At 44.2% G+C, this 15,844-nt stretch overlaps 1 protein-coding gene across 1 annotated transcript in view; it reads right to left on the bottom strand.

Moving 5' to 3' along the window:
• The window catches only part of LOC115194961 (sushi, von Willebrand factor type A, EGF and pentraxin domain-containing protein 1), a 162,527-nt gene that overhangs the window by 58,313 nt on the left and 88,370 nt on the right, over positions 1–15,844 (bottom strand). Inside the window, exons 12-21 of the mRNA XM_029754865.1 lie at positions 15,708–15,815; positions 10,550–10,681; positions 9,875–10,066; positions 6,329–6,450; positions 6,120–6,225; positions 5,214–5,423; positions 4,513–4,749; positions 3,867–4,028; positions 2,644–2,805; positions 2,067–2,228 (exon numbers count right to left, since the gene is read on the bottom strand). Of these exons, the coding sequence (XP_029610725.1) occupies positions 2,067–2,228; positions 2,644–2,805; positions 3,867–4,028; positions 4,513–4,749; positions 5,214–5,423; positions 6,120–6,225; positions 6,329–6,450; positions 9,875–10,066; positions 10,550–10,681; positions 15,708–15,815 (1,593 nt within the window). The remainder of the gene's footprint in view (positions 1–2,066; positions 2,229–2,643; positions 2,806–3,866; positions 4,029–4,512; positions 4,750–5,213; positions 5,424–6,119; positions 6,226–6,328; positions 6,451–9,874; positions 10,067–10,549; positions 10,682–15,707; positions 15,816–15,844) is intronic.

Genomic DNA, 15,844 nt, shown 5'->3' with positions numbered 1-15,844 from the left:
AGAGAGAGAGAGAGAGAAAGAAAGAAAGAAAGAAAGAAAGACAGAATAGGACGAGAGAAAAAAGAGAGAGGGATTCATTAAGCTCATATTTATTCTACAGCCACGGTTGGCTCTCATACTTATGGCCTTTATTTTGTAGGGTATTTCATTCTCCAGTAGTTACATGTCTAATACATTTCCATTCCCCAGCAGTTACATGTCTAATACATTTCCATTCCCCAGTAGTCACATGTCTAATACATTTCCATTCCCCAGTAGTCACATGTCTAATACATTACCATTCCCCAGTAGTCACATGTCTAATACATTTCCATTCCCCAGTAGTCACATGTCTAATACATTTCCATTCCCCAGTAGTCACATGTCTAATACATTTCCATTCCCCAGTAGTCACATGTCTAATACATTACCATTCCCCAGTAGTCACATGTCTAATACATTTCCATTCCCCAGTAGTCACATGTCTAATACATTTCCATTCCCCAGTAGTCACATGTCTAATACATTACCATTCCTCCTTTAGTCACATGTCTAATACATTTCCATTCCCCAGTAGTCACATGTCTAATACATTTCCATTCCCCAGTAGTCACATGTCTAATACATTTCCATTCCTCCTTTAGTCACATGTCTAATACATTACCATTCCCCAGTAGTCACATGTCTAATACATTACCATTCCCCAGTAGTCACATGTCTAATACATTTCCATTCCCCAGTAGTCACATGTCTAATACATTTCCATTCTTTCCTGTGCCTTTATCAAAATCCCTTTTCCATTCAGTGGCCCAGTCTCAAACAATGCTGTATGTCTACAGTCTCAAATAATACCCTGTTATCAGTCTAGTGTCATTTTGACCAGAACCATGTGTCAGTAGTCCTGTGGTGCATAGGATGGCATTACAGATGCAGACTCAGGTCAAAGGTTGAGCACTATAGGGAACAAGGGTGTCATGAATACACTATAATTCAGTTCAAACTTGATTTTCACCAGAGGAACATTTGGTTGCATATATACTGTATAAGCAGTAAGGAATATGGTGTAATTAAGTAATTAAGTAAATAAACTCAGCAAGTGTAGTGTAACAGTAGTGTGTGATGTGAAATTCAGCCAGTGTAGTGTAACAGTAGGGTGTGATGTGAAATTCAGCCAGTGTAGTGTAACAGTAGGGTGTGATGTGAAATTCAGCCAGTGTAGTGTAACAGTAGGGGGTGATGTGAAATTCAGCCAGTGTAGTGTAACAGTAGGGTGTGATGTGAAATTCAGCCAGTGTAGTGTAACAGTAGGTTGTGATGTGAAATTCAGCCAGTGTAGTGTAACAGTAGGGTGTGATGTGAAATTCAGCCAGTGTAGTGTAACAGTAGGGTGTGATGTGAAATTCAGCCAGTGTAGTGTAACAGTAGTGTGTGATGTGAAATTCAGCCAGTGTAGTGTAACAGTGGGGTGTGATGTGAAATTCAGCCAGTGTAGTGTAACAGTAGGGTGTGATGTGAAATTCAGCCAGTGTAGTGTAACAGTAGGGTGTGATGTGAAATTCAGCCAGTGTAGTGTAACAGTAGGGTGTGATGTGAAATTCAGCCAGTGTAGTGTAACAGTAGGGGGTGATGTGAAATTCAGCCAGTGTAGTGTAACAGTAGGGTGTGATGTGAAATTCAGCCAGTGTAGTGTAACAGTAGTGTGTGATGTGAAATTCAGCCAGTGTAGTGTAACAGTAGGGTGTGATGTGAAATTCAGCCAGTGTAGTGTAACAGTAGTGTGTGATGTGAAATTCAGCCAGTGTAGTGTAACAGTAGGGTGTGATGTGAAATTCAGCCAGTGTAGTGTAACAGTAGGGTGTGATGTGAAATTCAGCCAGTGTAGTGTAACAGTAGGGTGTGATGTGAAATTCAGCCAGTGTAGTGTAACAGTAGGGTGTGATGTGAAATTCAGCCAGTGTAGTGTAACAGTAGGGTGTGATGTGAAATTCAGCCAGTGTAGTGGAACAGTAGGGTATGATTTGAAACTCAGCCGGTGTAGTGTAACAGTAGGGTGTGATGTGAAACTCAGCCAGTGTAGTGAAACTCACTGGAGCAGTGTTGTATGGCAGTGGCCCCGGTGACTGTGGTGGTGCCGTAAAAAGGGCAGGCAAGGCAGTAGGAGCGGCCGTGGTCGGGTTGGTAGTAGTCTCTGGGGCAGGGGTAGCAGGGGACCAACCCTGTTCGAGAGAAATGACCTGCCAGACAAGGAACTGGAGGGGAAGGGGAGAGGGGAGACAGTTAGTCAGTGTCACAGATTAAAGTAAACTCAGTAGTCATATTTTTATGCAGAGTCAGGGAGTTCAGTCTGAGTGTCAGGTCTGTGGTTTCCCCTCCCCTCTTTCATTTTATTTAACTTGGCAAGTCAGTTAAGAACAAATTCTTATTTACAATGACGGCCTACCCCGGCCAAACCGACGCTGGGGCAATTGTGCATCGCCCTATGGGCCTCCCAATCACAGCCGGATGTGATTCAGCCTGGATTCGAACCAGGGACTGCAGTGACGCCTCTTACACTGAGATGCAGTGCCTTAGACCGCTGCGCCACTCGGGAGCCTCTTCACAGGGTCAGTGGTGAGTTCAGAGTCTGAGTACTGTATAGTTTCTGTCTCTCTCTCTCTAACTCACCTCCACACTCAGACATCTCCCTTGCCCCGCTGGTGACGGTGGAGGTCTCATCCGGACAGACCAGACACTCTCTGGATCCAAACCCAGGCTGGTAGTGCCCCAGTGGGCACGACTCACACGTCTCCAGCCCATTCACAGAGTAACCTCCAGGCCTGCACTGCTCTGAAAACACACACAGAAACACATACACTATAAACATATCACAGTAAAGAGGTCATTATGTTCATAGCCTTCAGGATATTGTAGAGATGGTGCCACCTGCTCATGATGAATAGAGTTGATGATACAGTATTTTAGGACCCATTTTTCCTGGTCAGTTCTGACTAGGTACTGGGACCCAGTGTTTTTTTCCTAGTCAGATCACTTGGTCAGAAAAACTCCAGGCCCTATGTACAGTATAACCAATGTATGAGGACCTTGTACATGTCTTTTACCTCTGGAGGGTTACAGCATTTACCTCTGGAGGGTTACAGCATTTACATCTGGAGGGTTACAGTGTTTTACCTCTGGATGGTTACAGCATTTACATCTGGAGGGTTACAGTGTTTTACCTCTGGATGGTTACAGTGTTTTACCTCTGCAGGGTTACAGTGCTTTACCTCTGGAGGGTTACAGTGTTTTAACTCTGGAGGGTTACAGTGTTTTACCTCTGGAGGTTTACAGTACTTTACCTCTGGAGGGTTACAGTGTTTTACCTCTGGAGGGTTACTGTGTTTTACCTCTGGAGGGTTACAGTGTTTTACCTCTGGAGAGTAACAGTGTTTTACCTCTGCAGGGTTACAGTGTTTTACCTCTGGAGGGTTACAGTGTTTTACCTCTGGAGAGTAACAGTGTTTTACCTCTGGAGGGTTACAGTGTTTTACCTCTGGAGGGTTACAGTGTTTTACCTCTGGAGGGTTACAGTGTTTTACCTCTGCAGGGTTACAGTGTTTTACCTCTGGAGGGTTACAGTGTTTTACCTCTGGAGGGTTACAGTGTTTTACCTCTGGAGGGTTACAGTGTTTTACCTCTGGAGAGTAACAGTGATTTACCTCTGCAGGGTTACAGTGTTTTACCTCTGGAGGGTTACAGTGTTTTACCTCTGCAGGGTTACAGTGTTTTACCTCTGCAGGGTTACAGTGTTTTACCTCTGCAGGGTTACAGTGTTTTACCTCTGGAGGGTTACAGTGTTTTACCTCCGGAGAGTAACAGTGTTTTACCTCTGCAGGGTTACAGTGTTTTACCTTTGCACTGGTCCTGGCTGCGTGCATGGAGGTAGGCTGTGGATGATCCATCAGGACAGGTCTTACACTCCATCTGACCCTCCTGTTCCTGGAAGGACCCCAGCCAGCAGCTCTCACACTCTGCATACTCCAGGGAGTAGTAGGTTCCCACCGGACACTGGACTGGAACACACAGAATACATAACCACATATAATTACATACATTACCACACATAGCCAGACATATTTACACATTACCACACATAGCCAGACATATTTACACATTACCACACATAGCCAGACATATTTACACATTACAACACATAGCCAGACATATTTACACATTACCACACATAGCCAGACATATTTACATATTTCCACACATAGCCAGACATATTTACACATTACAACACATAGCCAGACATATTTACACATTACAACACATAACTAGAGAGTAGTAGATCCCCACCAACCACTGGACTGAGGCACACAGCAACCCATATGGACACTCATTAATTAATGAATGAATGCATCCATTAATTAATTCATCCATCAAACCATTAATTCATTCATTCCTTCATTAATACTGTATGTGGACACTGTGAACCTGGAGACCACGCTAAAGATATATACTGTTACTGTGTGTATCTCAGGGCCCACTACTCACCACACATCCTCCCGTTAAGTACAGACCCAGGTCGGCAGAACAGAGAGGCCCTCTTGCTCTCCAGGGACTTGGGGTCAGCCACCACAATCATCTCCGAAGACACGTGATATGACGACAGAGGCTGCTTGGCCAGCGTCCGCTTCAGCCGATTGGTCAGCTGCTCCAGGGTCCGCAACAGCCGCTTCTGATTGGCTACCTCCACCGAGTCATTCCTGGACGAGGGCAACGGGATGCTTGCTGGGAGAATGGGCACAGCTCAAAGGACGGGACTCGAACGACAACAACAACAACTAACACTCAATTCTAAATCCGTCCCTACTCCCCTCTAGGTCAGGGCTATTCAATGGCTATGCAATTCCAACCCTCTAAGGCCAAATTATATGGTACTTAAATGATCAATTAACGTAATTGATTGTCCAAAGACTTCACTCCCAGACTCACATAATGAATATAATTATCAATCAATCAATCGTCTACCCTGGTCTGAAACAACTTTATTAGGTAGCCAAGTGCTTCCCAATGGGCAGTAAAGTGTTCGTCCATCAGGCATTATGTGAGCACATCCAAAGAAACTTGCCAGGTGCTCGTTTGATGTAACAGATCAAAATAAACAAAATATACCGGCATACTGTCATATGCTTAGTAACATGAACATGAGTGTGTTAACACGGGTATGATGACAGTCCCTCCCTCATAGCTACCTGTGATGTTGAAGAAGATCTGTATCTTTTGGTCTCTGGTGGGGCCGGTGATCTTACGGTGCCTCTTGGCGCGGTAATGGGAGGTTCCCGTCCTGCCGGGAGCGTCCTGCTGCATAGGAGTTCTCTGGCTGTCCGTGGCAAAGCCTGTATCGAAGTAGGCATAGTCCTGACCACTCTGGGGTCCCCAGTTACTGCCCCATCCTCCTGGACCTGGGAGAGGGGAGGCAGAGGGGAGACAGAGGGGAGACAGAGGGGAGGCAGAGGGGAGGGAGAGGGGAGACAGAGGGGAGACAGAGGGGAGACAGAGGGGAGACAGAGGGGAGGCAGAGGGGAGGGAGAGGGGAGACAGAGGGGAGACCGAGGGGAGACAGAGGGGAGGCAGAGGGGAGGGAGAGGGGAGACAGAGGGGAGAGAGGGGAGACAGAGGGGAGACAGAGGGGAGGGAGAGGGGAGGCAGAGGGGAGAGGAGAGGGAGAGGGGAGAGGGAGAGGGGAGGCAGAGTGGAGGCAGAGGGGAGGGAGAGGGAGGAAGAGGGAAGGGAGGGAGATGGAGGAAGAGGGAAGGGAGGGAGGGAAAGAGGGGGAGGTGCAGGGAGAGGGGAGACAGAGGGGAAGAAGAGGGGAGGGAGGGGGGAGGGAAAGAGAGGGAGGGGTAGGGAGAGGGGGAGGGCAAGGGGAGGTAGGGAGGGGGGAGAGAGAGAGAGAGGGGAAGGTGGGAAGGAAGGGGGGGTTGTAGGGCAAATACATTCATGTCGAGGCTCTACTGCTTGTACAGTACAATCTTATAGTTGGGGAAAGGAGTTTTTACAGGCAACATGTCTGGGCTGTTTGTACAACCTATAACAAGGTCACATGATCACATGGTCAGGGAAAACTCCTGGCCCAATAGTAATTGACAAGGTCTTACCGATGGCGAATCCATTCTCATAGTCGTAGTTGTACTCCAGACAGTGGCCCTGTGACATCACATCTAACTTGCAGGCAACATCATCGTTACTGCAGATGGTCGGGAGCTATGGATACAGTTGAGAGAGAAAGGAAACGTATAGTGTGTGTGTGTGTGTGTGTGCGTGCGTGCGTGCGTGTGTGCCACCGTGTGTACTCCTGTGTTCTCACCATGTCTCCTAGTTTAGTGCTGAACTCCCCAGTGAAGGACTTGACCAGGTCCAAGTCATCACAGCGAGAGGCTTTGAACAGCATCTCAAAGTGCTTAAACCCATGGTTGGCAATACGGTTCACTGAGATAGAGGGACAGGCCACACACACACACACACACACACACACACACACACCGACACAGACGTGCAAACACACACACACACATTATTTCATTTCAATAATGAAAAGCCTGCATGTACAGCTACTGAAACTGTAACATTAGAGGTGGAAAGAGAGGATGCGACTTCATATGACTTCTGTTTTTTATCACTGGTACTATTTTCACAATCATGTGGTGAATTTTCAAACCTCTTTGTACAAAACTCCAAACTGGTAACACTTGTAAACCAGCCAGTCTTACATTTAAAACCTTTTATTGTGCGTTGCTTTTGTCTGACGACATCTTATTCCCAAATAAAAGTTGACTGTGAAATTTAATGAGTACATTGGTTTAATCACCAAAACACAATATAATCACATCTTCCATATTAAGTCATTTTAACAACCAGTTAATCCAATAGCAAATTTAAGAAACATGATTCAAAATTGCCCTTTGAATGTAGTTTGCAACAGTACTGTAAATTACAATACATTACACTGTTTTCACATTAGGCAATACACTTGCACTACCCATTAAAATGGATCAATTTATAGGTGTGATCATTGAACACATCTTTCACAGTGTAATAAAATGAACGAAATGAAAGAAACAATGTTTAGCAGCAACTAGTTTGCATTAAGTCTGTCTTAAGCAGTTGGCCATATGTTCTCATCGAAATCGCAGTAAATGTCCTCATTGGTCATACTTTAGGTTCTCATTGACATCACAGTAAATGTCCTCATTGGTAATACTTTAGGTTCTCACTGACATCACAGTAAATGTCCTCATTGGTCATACTTTAGGTTCTCATTGACATCACAGTAAATGTCCTCATTGGTAATACTTTAGGTTCTCATTGACATCACAGTAAATGTCCTCATTGGTAATACTTTAGGTTCTCACTGACATCACAGTTAATGTCCTCATTGGTCATACTTTAGGTTCTCACTGACATCACAGTAAATGTCCTCATTGGTCATACTTTAGGTTCTCATTGACATCACAGTAAATGTCCTCATTGTTCATGCACCTGGAGATAAACCTTTTGGCACGGCGAATCCAAGCCTGACATTCTGTAGGTATGACGTCATTGCATATCTCATCCATGGCCTTAAGTAGGGTGATACGCTCATGGGGATGGCAATCATACATCTTCCAGCTTTATTATAATCGTGTATTGTGTTTTACAGTATTATATTGCACTTGTGTTTCGGAGTTGTCCTGTACGTGACTCAGTTCATAAGAGCATGGCATGTTTACTTCATAAGGGATGCATTTATTTATTGTTTTGGACTTTCTGGATTATTTGCTTATTGGTATTGTATTGATATTGTACTACTGCACTGTGGGAGCTAGAAACACAAGCATTTCACTACACCTGCTGTGACATCTGCTAATCTCTGTACGCGACCAATCAACGTTGATATAAATGTGTTTGTTACATACAGCACATCGCTGATCTTGTCAATATCAGATGTTTTGTAAACTTACTGTGAAGTAAAATCATAATACTCATCATCATAGTAGTACATTCGAGTATTATATCATATACTGAACAAAAATATAAACGCAACATGCAACGATTTCAAACATTTCACTGTTACAGTTCTAATGAAGAAATCAGTCAATATAAATAAATAAATGAGGCCCTACTCTATGGATTTCACCTGACTGGGAATACAGATATGCATCTGTTGGTCACAGATATGTGGATCAGAAAACCAGTCAGTATCTGGTGTGACCACCATTTGCCTAATGCAGTGTGTCACATCTCCTTTGCATAGCGTTGATCAGGTTGTTGATTGTGGCCTGTGGAATGTTGTCCCACTCCTTTTCAATGGCTGTGCGAAGTTTCTGGATATTGGCGGCTAGCGGAACACGTTGTCGTACACGTCGATCCAGAGCATCCCAAACATGCTCAATGGGTGACATTTCTGATGAGTATGCAGGCCATGGAATTCCAGCTTCCAGGAATTGTGCACAGATCCTTGTGACATGGGACTGTGCATTATCATGCTGAAACATGAGGTGATGGCGGCGGATGAATGGCATGACAATGGGCCTCAGGAACTCATCACGATATCTCCGTCTCTTCAAATTGCCATCGATAAAATGCAATTGTGTTCGTTGTCCATAGCTTATACCTGCCCATACCATAACCCCACCGCCACCATGGGGCACTCTGTTCACAACGTTAACATTAGCAAACCACTTGCCCACACGAGACCATTTTAGAGTGGCCTTTTATTGCCCCCAGCACAAGGTGCACCGGTGTAATGATCATAATGTTTAATCAGTTTCTTGATATGCCACACCTGTCAGGTGGATTATGAATTCTCTAGGCAAATGAGAAATGCTCACTAAAAGGGATGTAAACAAATTTATGCACAACATTTTAGAGAAATAAGCTTTTAGTGAGTATGGAACATTTCTGGGATCTTTTATTTCAGCACATATACATTATATTTTGTTCAGTATACTTTTATGTTTCTACTTTACAGATACATTTTCATTATTTAGTTTTCAAAATATGTAGTAGTTAAACCAGTTCACATGTAAAATCTATAGGTTTAGCAAACGTTTGGCGTGATCATCAATTAAAAGCAGTCGGGTTAAGTAATAGTAAAATGTATTTTAATCCTTGATACCCATGTATCAATCTAAGTAAGGTAATAAAAAAATCCCCATCAAATGGGACTCGTCTGAAGTCGGTAACGCTGATGCGCCAACTTCTGTCTGTAGCCTCCAAACCGTTTGAGCTACAAACTAATATGAAGAGGGGCGACTCTCACAAACCCGCTGGTGTTTTGCATTTTGTTCTACGACCCCCACAAGTGTCACGGGACTCGTCTGAAGGTAACCCATACAAACTAATGGTATTATGGAGGTGCTTTGTCCCATATTTCCTGAGCTTTCTTATAGCCCCTAGATATAGGACAGACACTTCAAATACTTATTCCTTATGATACATTTTTTGACTGTCTTTTTTGCCATTCGTGAATGTGCTGTTCAATGCATTTCTATGGGCTATAGTAAAGGCCAAATTCAATATTTTATCAAATCATTTGAATTTATATATTTTTTATACCTAAAGGGGTCCTAAAATTCAAAATCAAATAGCTAAATTATCCATGGTATGACCATCTTAAAACAATTCCATATGTTAGCTTAGTCAATTGAAAATGTGCTTAGAGTTTTGAAAAACTGCCTTTTTGATTATCTGCCTTGAGCTTCACATACTTGTGAAAATTGCACCAAAGTGATGAAAATAAACTCTCAAAGAAAATGTACTACAGGTATGTGTCCCAAATGGCACCCGTACCCAAAGATCAGGGTTCAAAGTAGTGCACTATATAGTGAATAGGGTTCCATTTGGGATGTAACCTATGATTAAGGTCACTCACAGGAGCAGTCGGGTCTGTCGGGCGAGTGTGGCGGCTCCCACACTCCGTTGTTGGCACAGAAGTAGCTGTGGACGGCCTGCTGTGTGAAGCTGTATCTGTCTTCACAGTACAGAGTACAGTTGACTCCGTCCTCCTCTTCTGAACAGGAGAACTCCCCATTCACTGGGACGAAGGGCTGCTCACATGTAGACCCTGGGATATAATAGAGACACACAGAGCTTCATGGGTAATGTAGTTATGGGGCTGGCTGAATTATATTAAATAAAATACATATTGTACTTATTTTGTGTGCACCCAGTTGATAGGTAATGTAGTACAATATGGAGGAAGGAAAGAAAGTGGATAGCAAATGTGAAGTAGAGTACCAAACAATTGATTTGAGATTTCATCCTATTCCAAAATACTGAAGCTCTGCTTAAACCAAATAAAAAAATATTAAATATCACATAAATACATGAACATTAAAACAAATCCTTTAGTTGAATAAAGATCTAAGTGCCTGTAGTGTTTAGGCCTACCTTGTAAAGCCACAACACTGTACAGATATAGATGTACAGAATAAACTTGTAAACTCTAGAATACTCTGGTCAACTCTAGTATACTCTGGTCAGCTCTAGTATACTCTGGTCATCTCCAGTACACTCTAGTAAACTCTAGTAAGCTCTTTCCTTTTACCTTGTACAGTGATGGTGAGGTGGCAGGTGCGGTTGTTGCCTGCCTGATCCGTAGCTGTGTAGCTCACCACCGTCTCTCCGACAGGGAATAGAGAGCCTGGTGTGTGCGTGGTGGACACACTCAGACGCCCACCTGAGAATGGTACACAACACACAAAAACAACAACTAACACTTATGTATGATCTTGCAGACCGTCTCTGGGACATTAAAGCAAAGACCAACTATGTACTTTGGCTTTCTTATCATTTGTTGGATCATGGGTTTAAATCCTTGGTTTAACCCTTGAAAGTCAAATGTCTTGTCATTGCTCCCGAGTGGCGCAGCGGTCTAAGGCACTGCATCTCAGTGCTAGAGGCGTCACTACAGACCTTGGTTCGATTCCAGGCTGTATCACGACCGGCCGTGATTGGGAGTCCCATAGGGCGGTGCGCAATTGGACCAGCGCCATCCGGGTTAGAGTTTGGCCGGGGTAGGCCGTCATTGTAAATAAGAATTTGTTCTCAACTGACATGCCTAGTTAAATAAAGGTTAAATAAAAATAAAATACAAAATAAGTCATGTTTAAAAGACACCTAGATAAAGTACAGTATCATTAATAGCCCTGCAGAGAGCAGTGTTGGGTCAGTTACCATAGATGGCAGAATGAGTCACTCTCATCCTGGTTAACCATAAAAGTTATATAAAGGCAGGGCATGTTGACACATGTTGAAACGGCTGGTCTCTTCCTCAGAGCATCACATGGCACCAGAATAAATAGTTATCATCATCATCATCTGGGCAGACTGGGGGTAATTACTACCTTCTGGATAAATTCATGGATGGAGGGACTGATGAAGGGATGAATGGATGGATTAGAGAGAGAAAGAGAGAGAGAAAAAGAAAGATGCTGTCCTAGGCGCACACACACACACACGCACACACGCACACACAAAGACCCAGCCGTCCCCCCTCTCCAGGGGAAGCCTTGTACTACAGTAGTTCACCTGTTCACCTAGTTAAGGGCTTGATGATTAGTTGACAAGTTGAATCAGGTGTGCTAGCTCTGGAATAGATCAAATACATGGAACGGCTGGGGGGCCCCGAGGAGAGGTTGGAGAACCACTGGTCTAACACAGATACAGTAGAGTAGAGTAGAACCACAGGTCTAGACACAGACACAGATACAGTAGAGTAGAGCCACTGGTCTAACACAGACACAGTAGAGTAGAGTAGAACCACAGGTCTAGACACAGACACAGATACAGTAGAGTAGAACCACTGGTCTAACACAGACACAGATACAGTAGAGTAGAACCACTGGTCTAACACAGACACAGATACAGTAGAGTAGAACCACTGGTCTAACACAGACACAGTAGAGTAGAGTAGAACCACAGGTCTAGACACAGTAGAGTAGAGTAGAACCACTGGTCTAACACAGACACAGTAGAGTAGAGTAGAACCACAGGTCTAGACACAGACACAGTAGAGTAGAGTAGAACCACTGGTCTAGACACAGACACAGTAGAGTAGAGTAGAGTAGAGTAGAGTAGAGTAGAGTAGAGTAGAGTAGAGTAGAGTAGAGTAGAGTAGAGTAGAGTAGAACCACTGGTCTAGACACAGACACAGTAGAGTAGAGTAGAGTAGAGTAGAGTAGAGTAGAGTAGAGTAGAGTAGAGTAGAGTAGAGCAGAGTAGAACCACTGGTCTAGACACAGACACAGTAGAGTAGAGTAGAGTAGAGTAGAGTAGAGCAGAGTAGAACCACTGGTCTAGACACAGACACAGTAGAGTAGAGTAGAGTAGAGTAGAGTAGAGTAGAGTAGAGTAGAGTAGAGTAGAGTAGAGTAGAGTAGAGCCACTGGTCTAGACACAGACACAGTGGAGTAGAGTAGAGTAGAGTAGAGTAGAGTAGAGTAGAGTAGAGTAGAGTAGAGTAGAGTAGAGCAGAGTAGAACCACTGGTCTAACACAGACACCGTAGAGTAGTGGCCGTGTCTCCCCTGCCAGGCAGTCAGTCTCCAACTAAATATAACCCAGGCAGCACCAGGGACCAGGGCGTGTGTGTGTGTGTGTGTGTGTGTGTGTGTGTGTGTGTGTGTGTGGGAATCAGGGCGTGGGCCTGATGGAAAAACAAAACATGCTGACGTTGGAGTAACGTCCGAGTGACGTCGTCTCGCCACCTTGGTTAAAAACCACAACGTGGTTATTTCTGTTTGCTTGTTGATGGCATATCGTGTGTGGACCTTGGCAGGAAGGTAGTGTGTGTGTGTGTGTGTGTGTGTGTGTGTGTGTGTGGCGGGGTAAGAGTGTGTGTGTATGTGTGTGTGTGTGTGTGTGTGTGTGAGTATGTGTGTCTGTCTGTCTGAGTGTGTGTATCTGTCTGACTGAGTGTATGTATCTGTCTGTCTGAGTGTGTGTATCTGTCTGTCTGAGTGTGTATATCTGTCTGACTGAGTGTGTGTATCTGTCTGACTGAGTGTGTGTATCTGTCTGACTGAGTGTGTGTATCTGTCTGACTGAGTGTGTGTATCTGTCTGACTGAGTGTGTGTATCTGTCTGACTGAGTGTGTGTGTATATCTGTCTGACTGAGTGTGTGTATCTGTCTGACTGAGTGTGTGTATATCTGTCTGACTGAGTGTGTGTATCTGTCTGACTGAGTGTGTATATCTGTCTGACTGAGTGTGTATATCTGTCTGTCTGAGTGTGTGTATCTGTCTGTCTGAGTGTGTGTATCTGTCTGACTGAGTGTGTGTATCTGTCTATCTGAGTGTGTATATCTGTCTGACTAAGTGTGTGTGTGTGTGTGTTTGTGTGTATCTGTCTGACTGAGTGTGTGTGTGTGTTTGTGTGTATCTGTCTGACTGAGTGAGTGTGTGTGTGTGTGTGTGTGTGTGTGTGTGTGTGTGTGTGTGTGTGTGTGTGTGTGTGTGTGTGTGTGTGTGTGTGTGTGTGTGTGTGTGTGTGTGTGTGTGTGTGCATGCCTGTGCTTGCATTTAAGCAAGACCCTGTGTCTGCATACTGAGTGAGGTCATCAAACTCACTGAAACATAGCTGAGGTCTGATATCCTGTCTATAAATTACACTGTTCCTGACTCAGCTGTTTACTGACACACACACACACAGAAACACTTCCTTACTGCATACTGAAACATAGCTGAGGTCTGATATCCTGTCTATAAATTACACTGTTCCTGACTCAGCTGTTTACTGACACACACACACACAGAAATACTTCCTTACTGCATACTGAAACATAGCGGAGGTCTGATATCCTGTCTATATATTACACTGTTCCTGACTCAGCTGTTTACTGACACACACACACAGAAACACTTCCTTACTGCATACTGAAACATGAGCTCTCCAGATTCTCTGTCAGCAAGTCTGTGGGTCAGCCAGCCAGAGAGGTCCAGTACTAACATCACCCTTTGACATGTGTATATGTGTGTACAGTATGTATGTGTGTGTGTGTGTGTGTGTGTGTGTGTGTGTGTGTGTGTGTGTGTGTGTGTGTGTGTGTGTGTGTGTGTGTGTGTGTGTGTGTGTGTGTGTGTGTGTGTGTTCTCTGTGCTAGCCACAGAGGTTCAGTATTAGGTGATCTATGACGCCATGGCCTTCATATTAGCCAGCACCGAACACTGTGTGTTAGAGCTCTCAGAGTAGGAGTGCTGATCTAGAATCAGTTTTGCCTTTTTTTGACATGATAATGAATAAGATTATATGGACAGGGGGAACCTGATCCTAGATCAGCACACCTCTCTGACAGTTTTTGGACAAGGACCCTGGAGCACTAGTTGTCAATATATAGTAGAAATTATGATGTAACTTTTTGTGGTATAGTAAACTGAAGGAATATACATTACTGTATATGACTCTATAATTAGTATATTATTGCATAAGTGTTTCTAGCTTAGCATATCTGTAAAGCACACACTAACTATGCTCCCAATTCACTGCTTTATTGACAACGTTTCCATCCGTCAGGTCTGACGAAGATTCGTTTTGGCACCAACATTTTTAAGGATGTGCGTATGTCCACAAACTTTTCTATAGTTCAGCATATTCCCAATAGAAATACCTGTATCTCTCAGATGTCTGAAGTGAAGTGAACTACGGCCCCTAATAAACCACGGCCCCTAATAGTATGGTGATGACAGAAACACACTGTCCTGTATACCGCACGTCCACTGTCTCTCTGTCTGTCTGGTTCACACCATTGTACTGTCACACACCCCCTGCCATCCATTTTGTCACCAAAGCCCCATACACTACCCACCACTGCGACCTGTATGCTCTTGTTGGTTGGCCCTCGCTTCATATTTGTCGCCAAACCCACTGGGTCCAGGTCATCTATAAGTCTTTGCTAGGGAAAGCCCCACCTTATCTCAGCTCACTGGTCACCATAGCAGCACCCACCCGTAGCATGCGCTCCAGCAGGTATATCTCACTGGTCACCCCCAAAGTCAATTCCTACTTTGGCCGCCTTTCCTTCCAGTTCTCTGCTGCCAATGACTAGAACGAATTGCAAAAATCACTGAAGCTGGAGACTCATATCTCCCTCACTAACTTTAAGCATCAGCTCACAGATCATTGCACCTGTACATAGCCCATCTGTAAATAGCCCATCACACTACCTCATCCCCATACTGTTATTCATTTATTTTTGCTCCTTTGCACCCCAGTATCTCTACTTGCACATTCATCTTCTGCACATCTATCACTCTAGTGCTTAACTGCTAACTTGTAATTATTTCGCTGCTATGGCCTATTTATTGCCTTACCTCCCTTATCTTACCTCATTTGCACACACTGTATATAGACTTCTCTGCTGTGTTATTGACTGTAAGTTTGTTTATTCCATGTATAACTCTGTGTTGTTGTTTGTGTTGCACTGCTTTGTTTTATCTTGGCCAGGTCGCAGTTGTAAATGAGAACTTGTTCTCAACTGGCCTACCTGGTTAAATAAAGTTTAAATAAAAAATGTTTTAAACACCCGCACACACTTTGCCATTATTTCTCACTCTCTCTCTCTGGCTCCTTTTTCCAGTCACCCAACGGAAATGACCCTGTCTAACCATTAGTCGCTCTGGAGTGTGAGAGAGAGAGAGAGAGAGAGAGAGAGAGAGAGAGAGAGAGAGAGAAGGAGCGGAAGAGGTGCAGTCTGGGATACCACACACCTGAGTTATCGGAGAACTGTGGCACCTCCCAGGAGACGGCCGCCTGCGTGTCTGTGGCCTGGAAAGTGGGCGGTGACCTGCACCTGTCAATCACAGGGGGCTCCGTATCTAGAAAGGAACACCATCACTGTTGTTAG

The sequence above is a fragment of the Salmo trutta genome, chromosome 5 (genome assembly GCF_901001165.1).
Source record: "Salmo trutta chromosome 5, fSalTru1.1, whole genome shotgun sequence".
NCBI classification, from domain to species: Eukaryota; Metazoa; Chordata; class Actinopteri; order Salmoniformes; family Salmonidae; genus Salmo; species Salmo trutta.
Note: the sequence above shows the minus strand (reverse complement) of the source record. Positions and strands in the feature narration are given on the sequence as shown.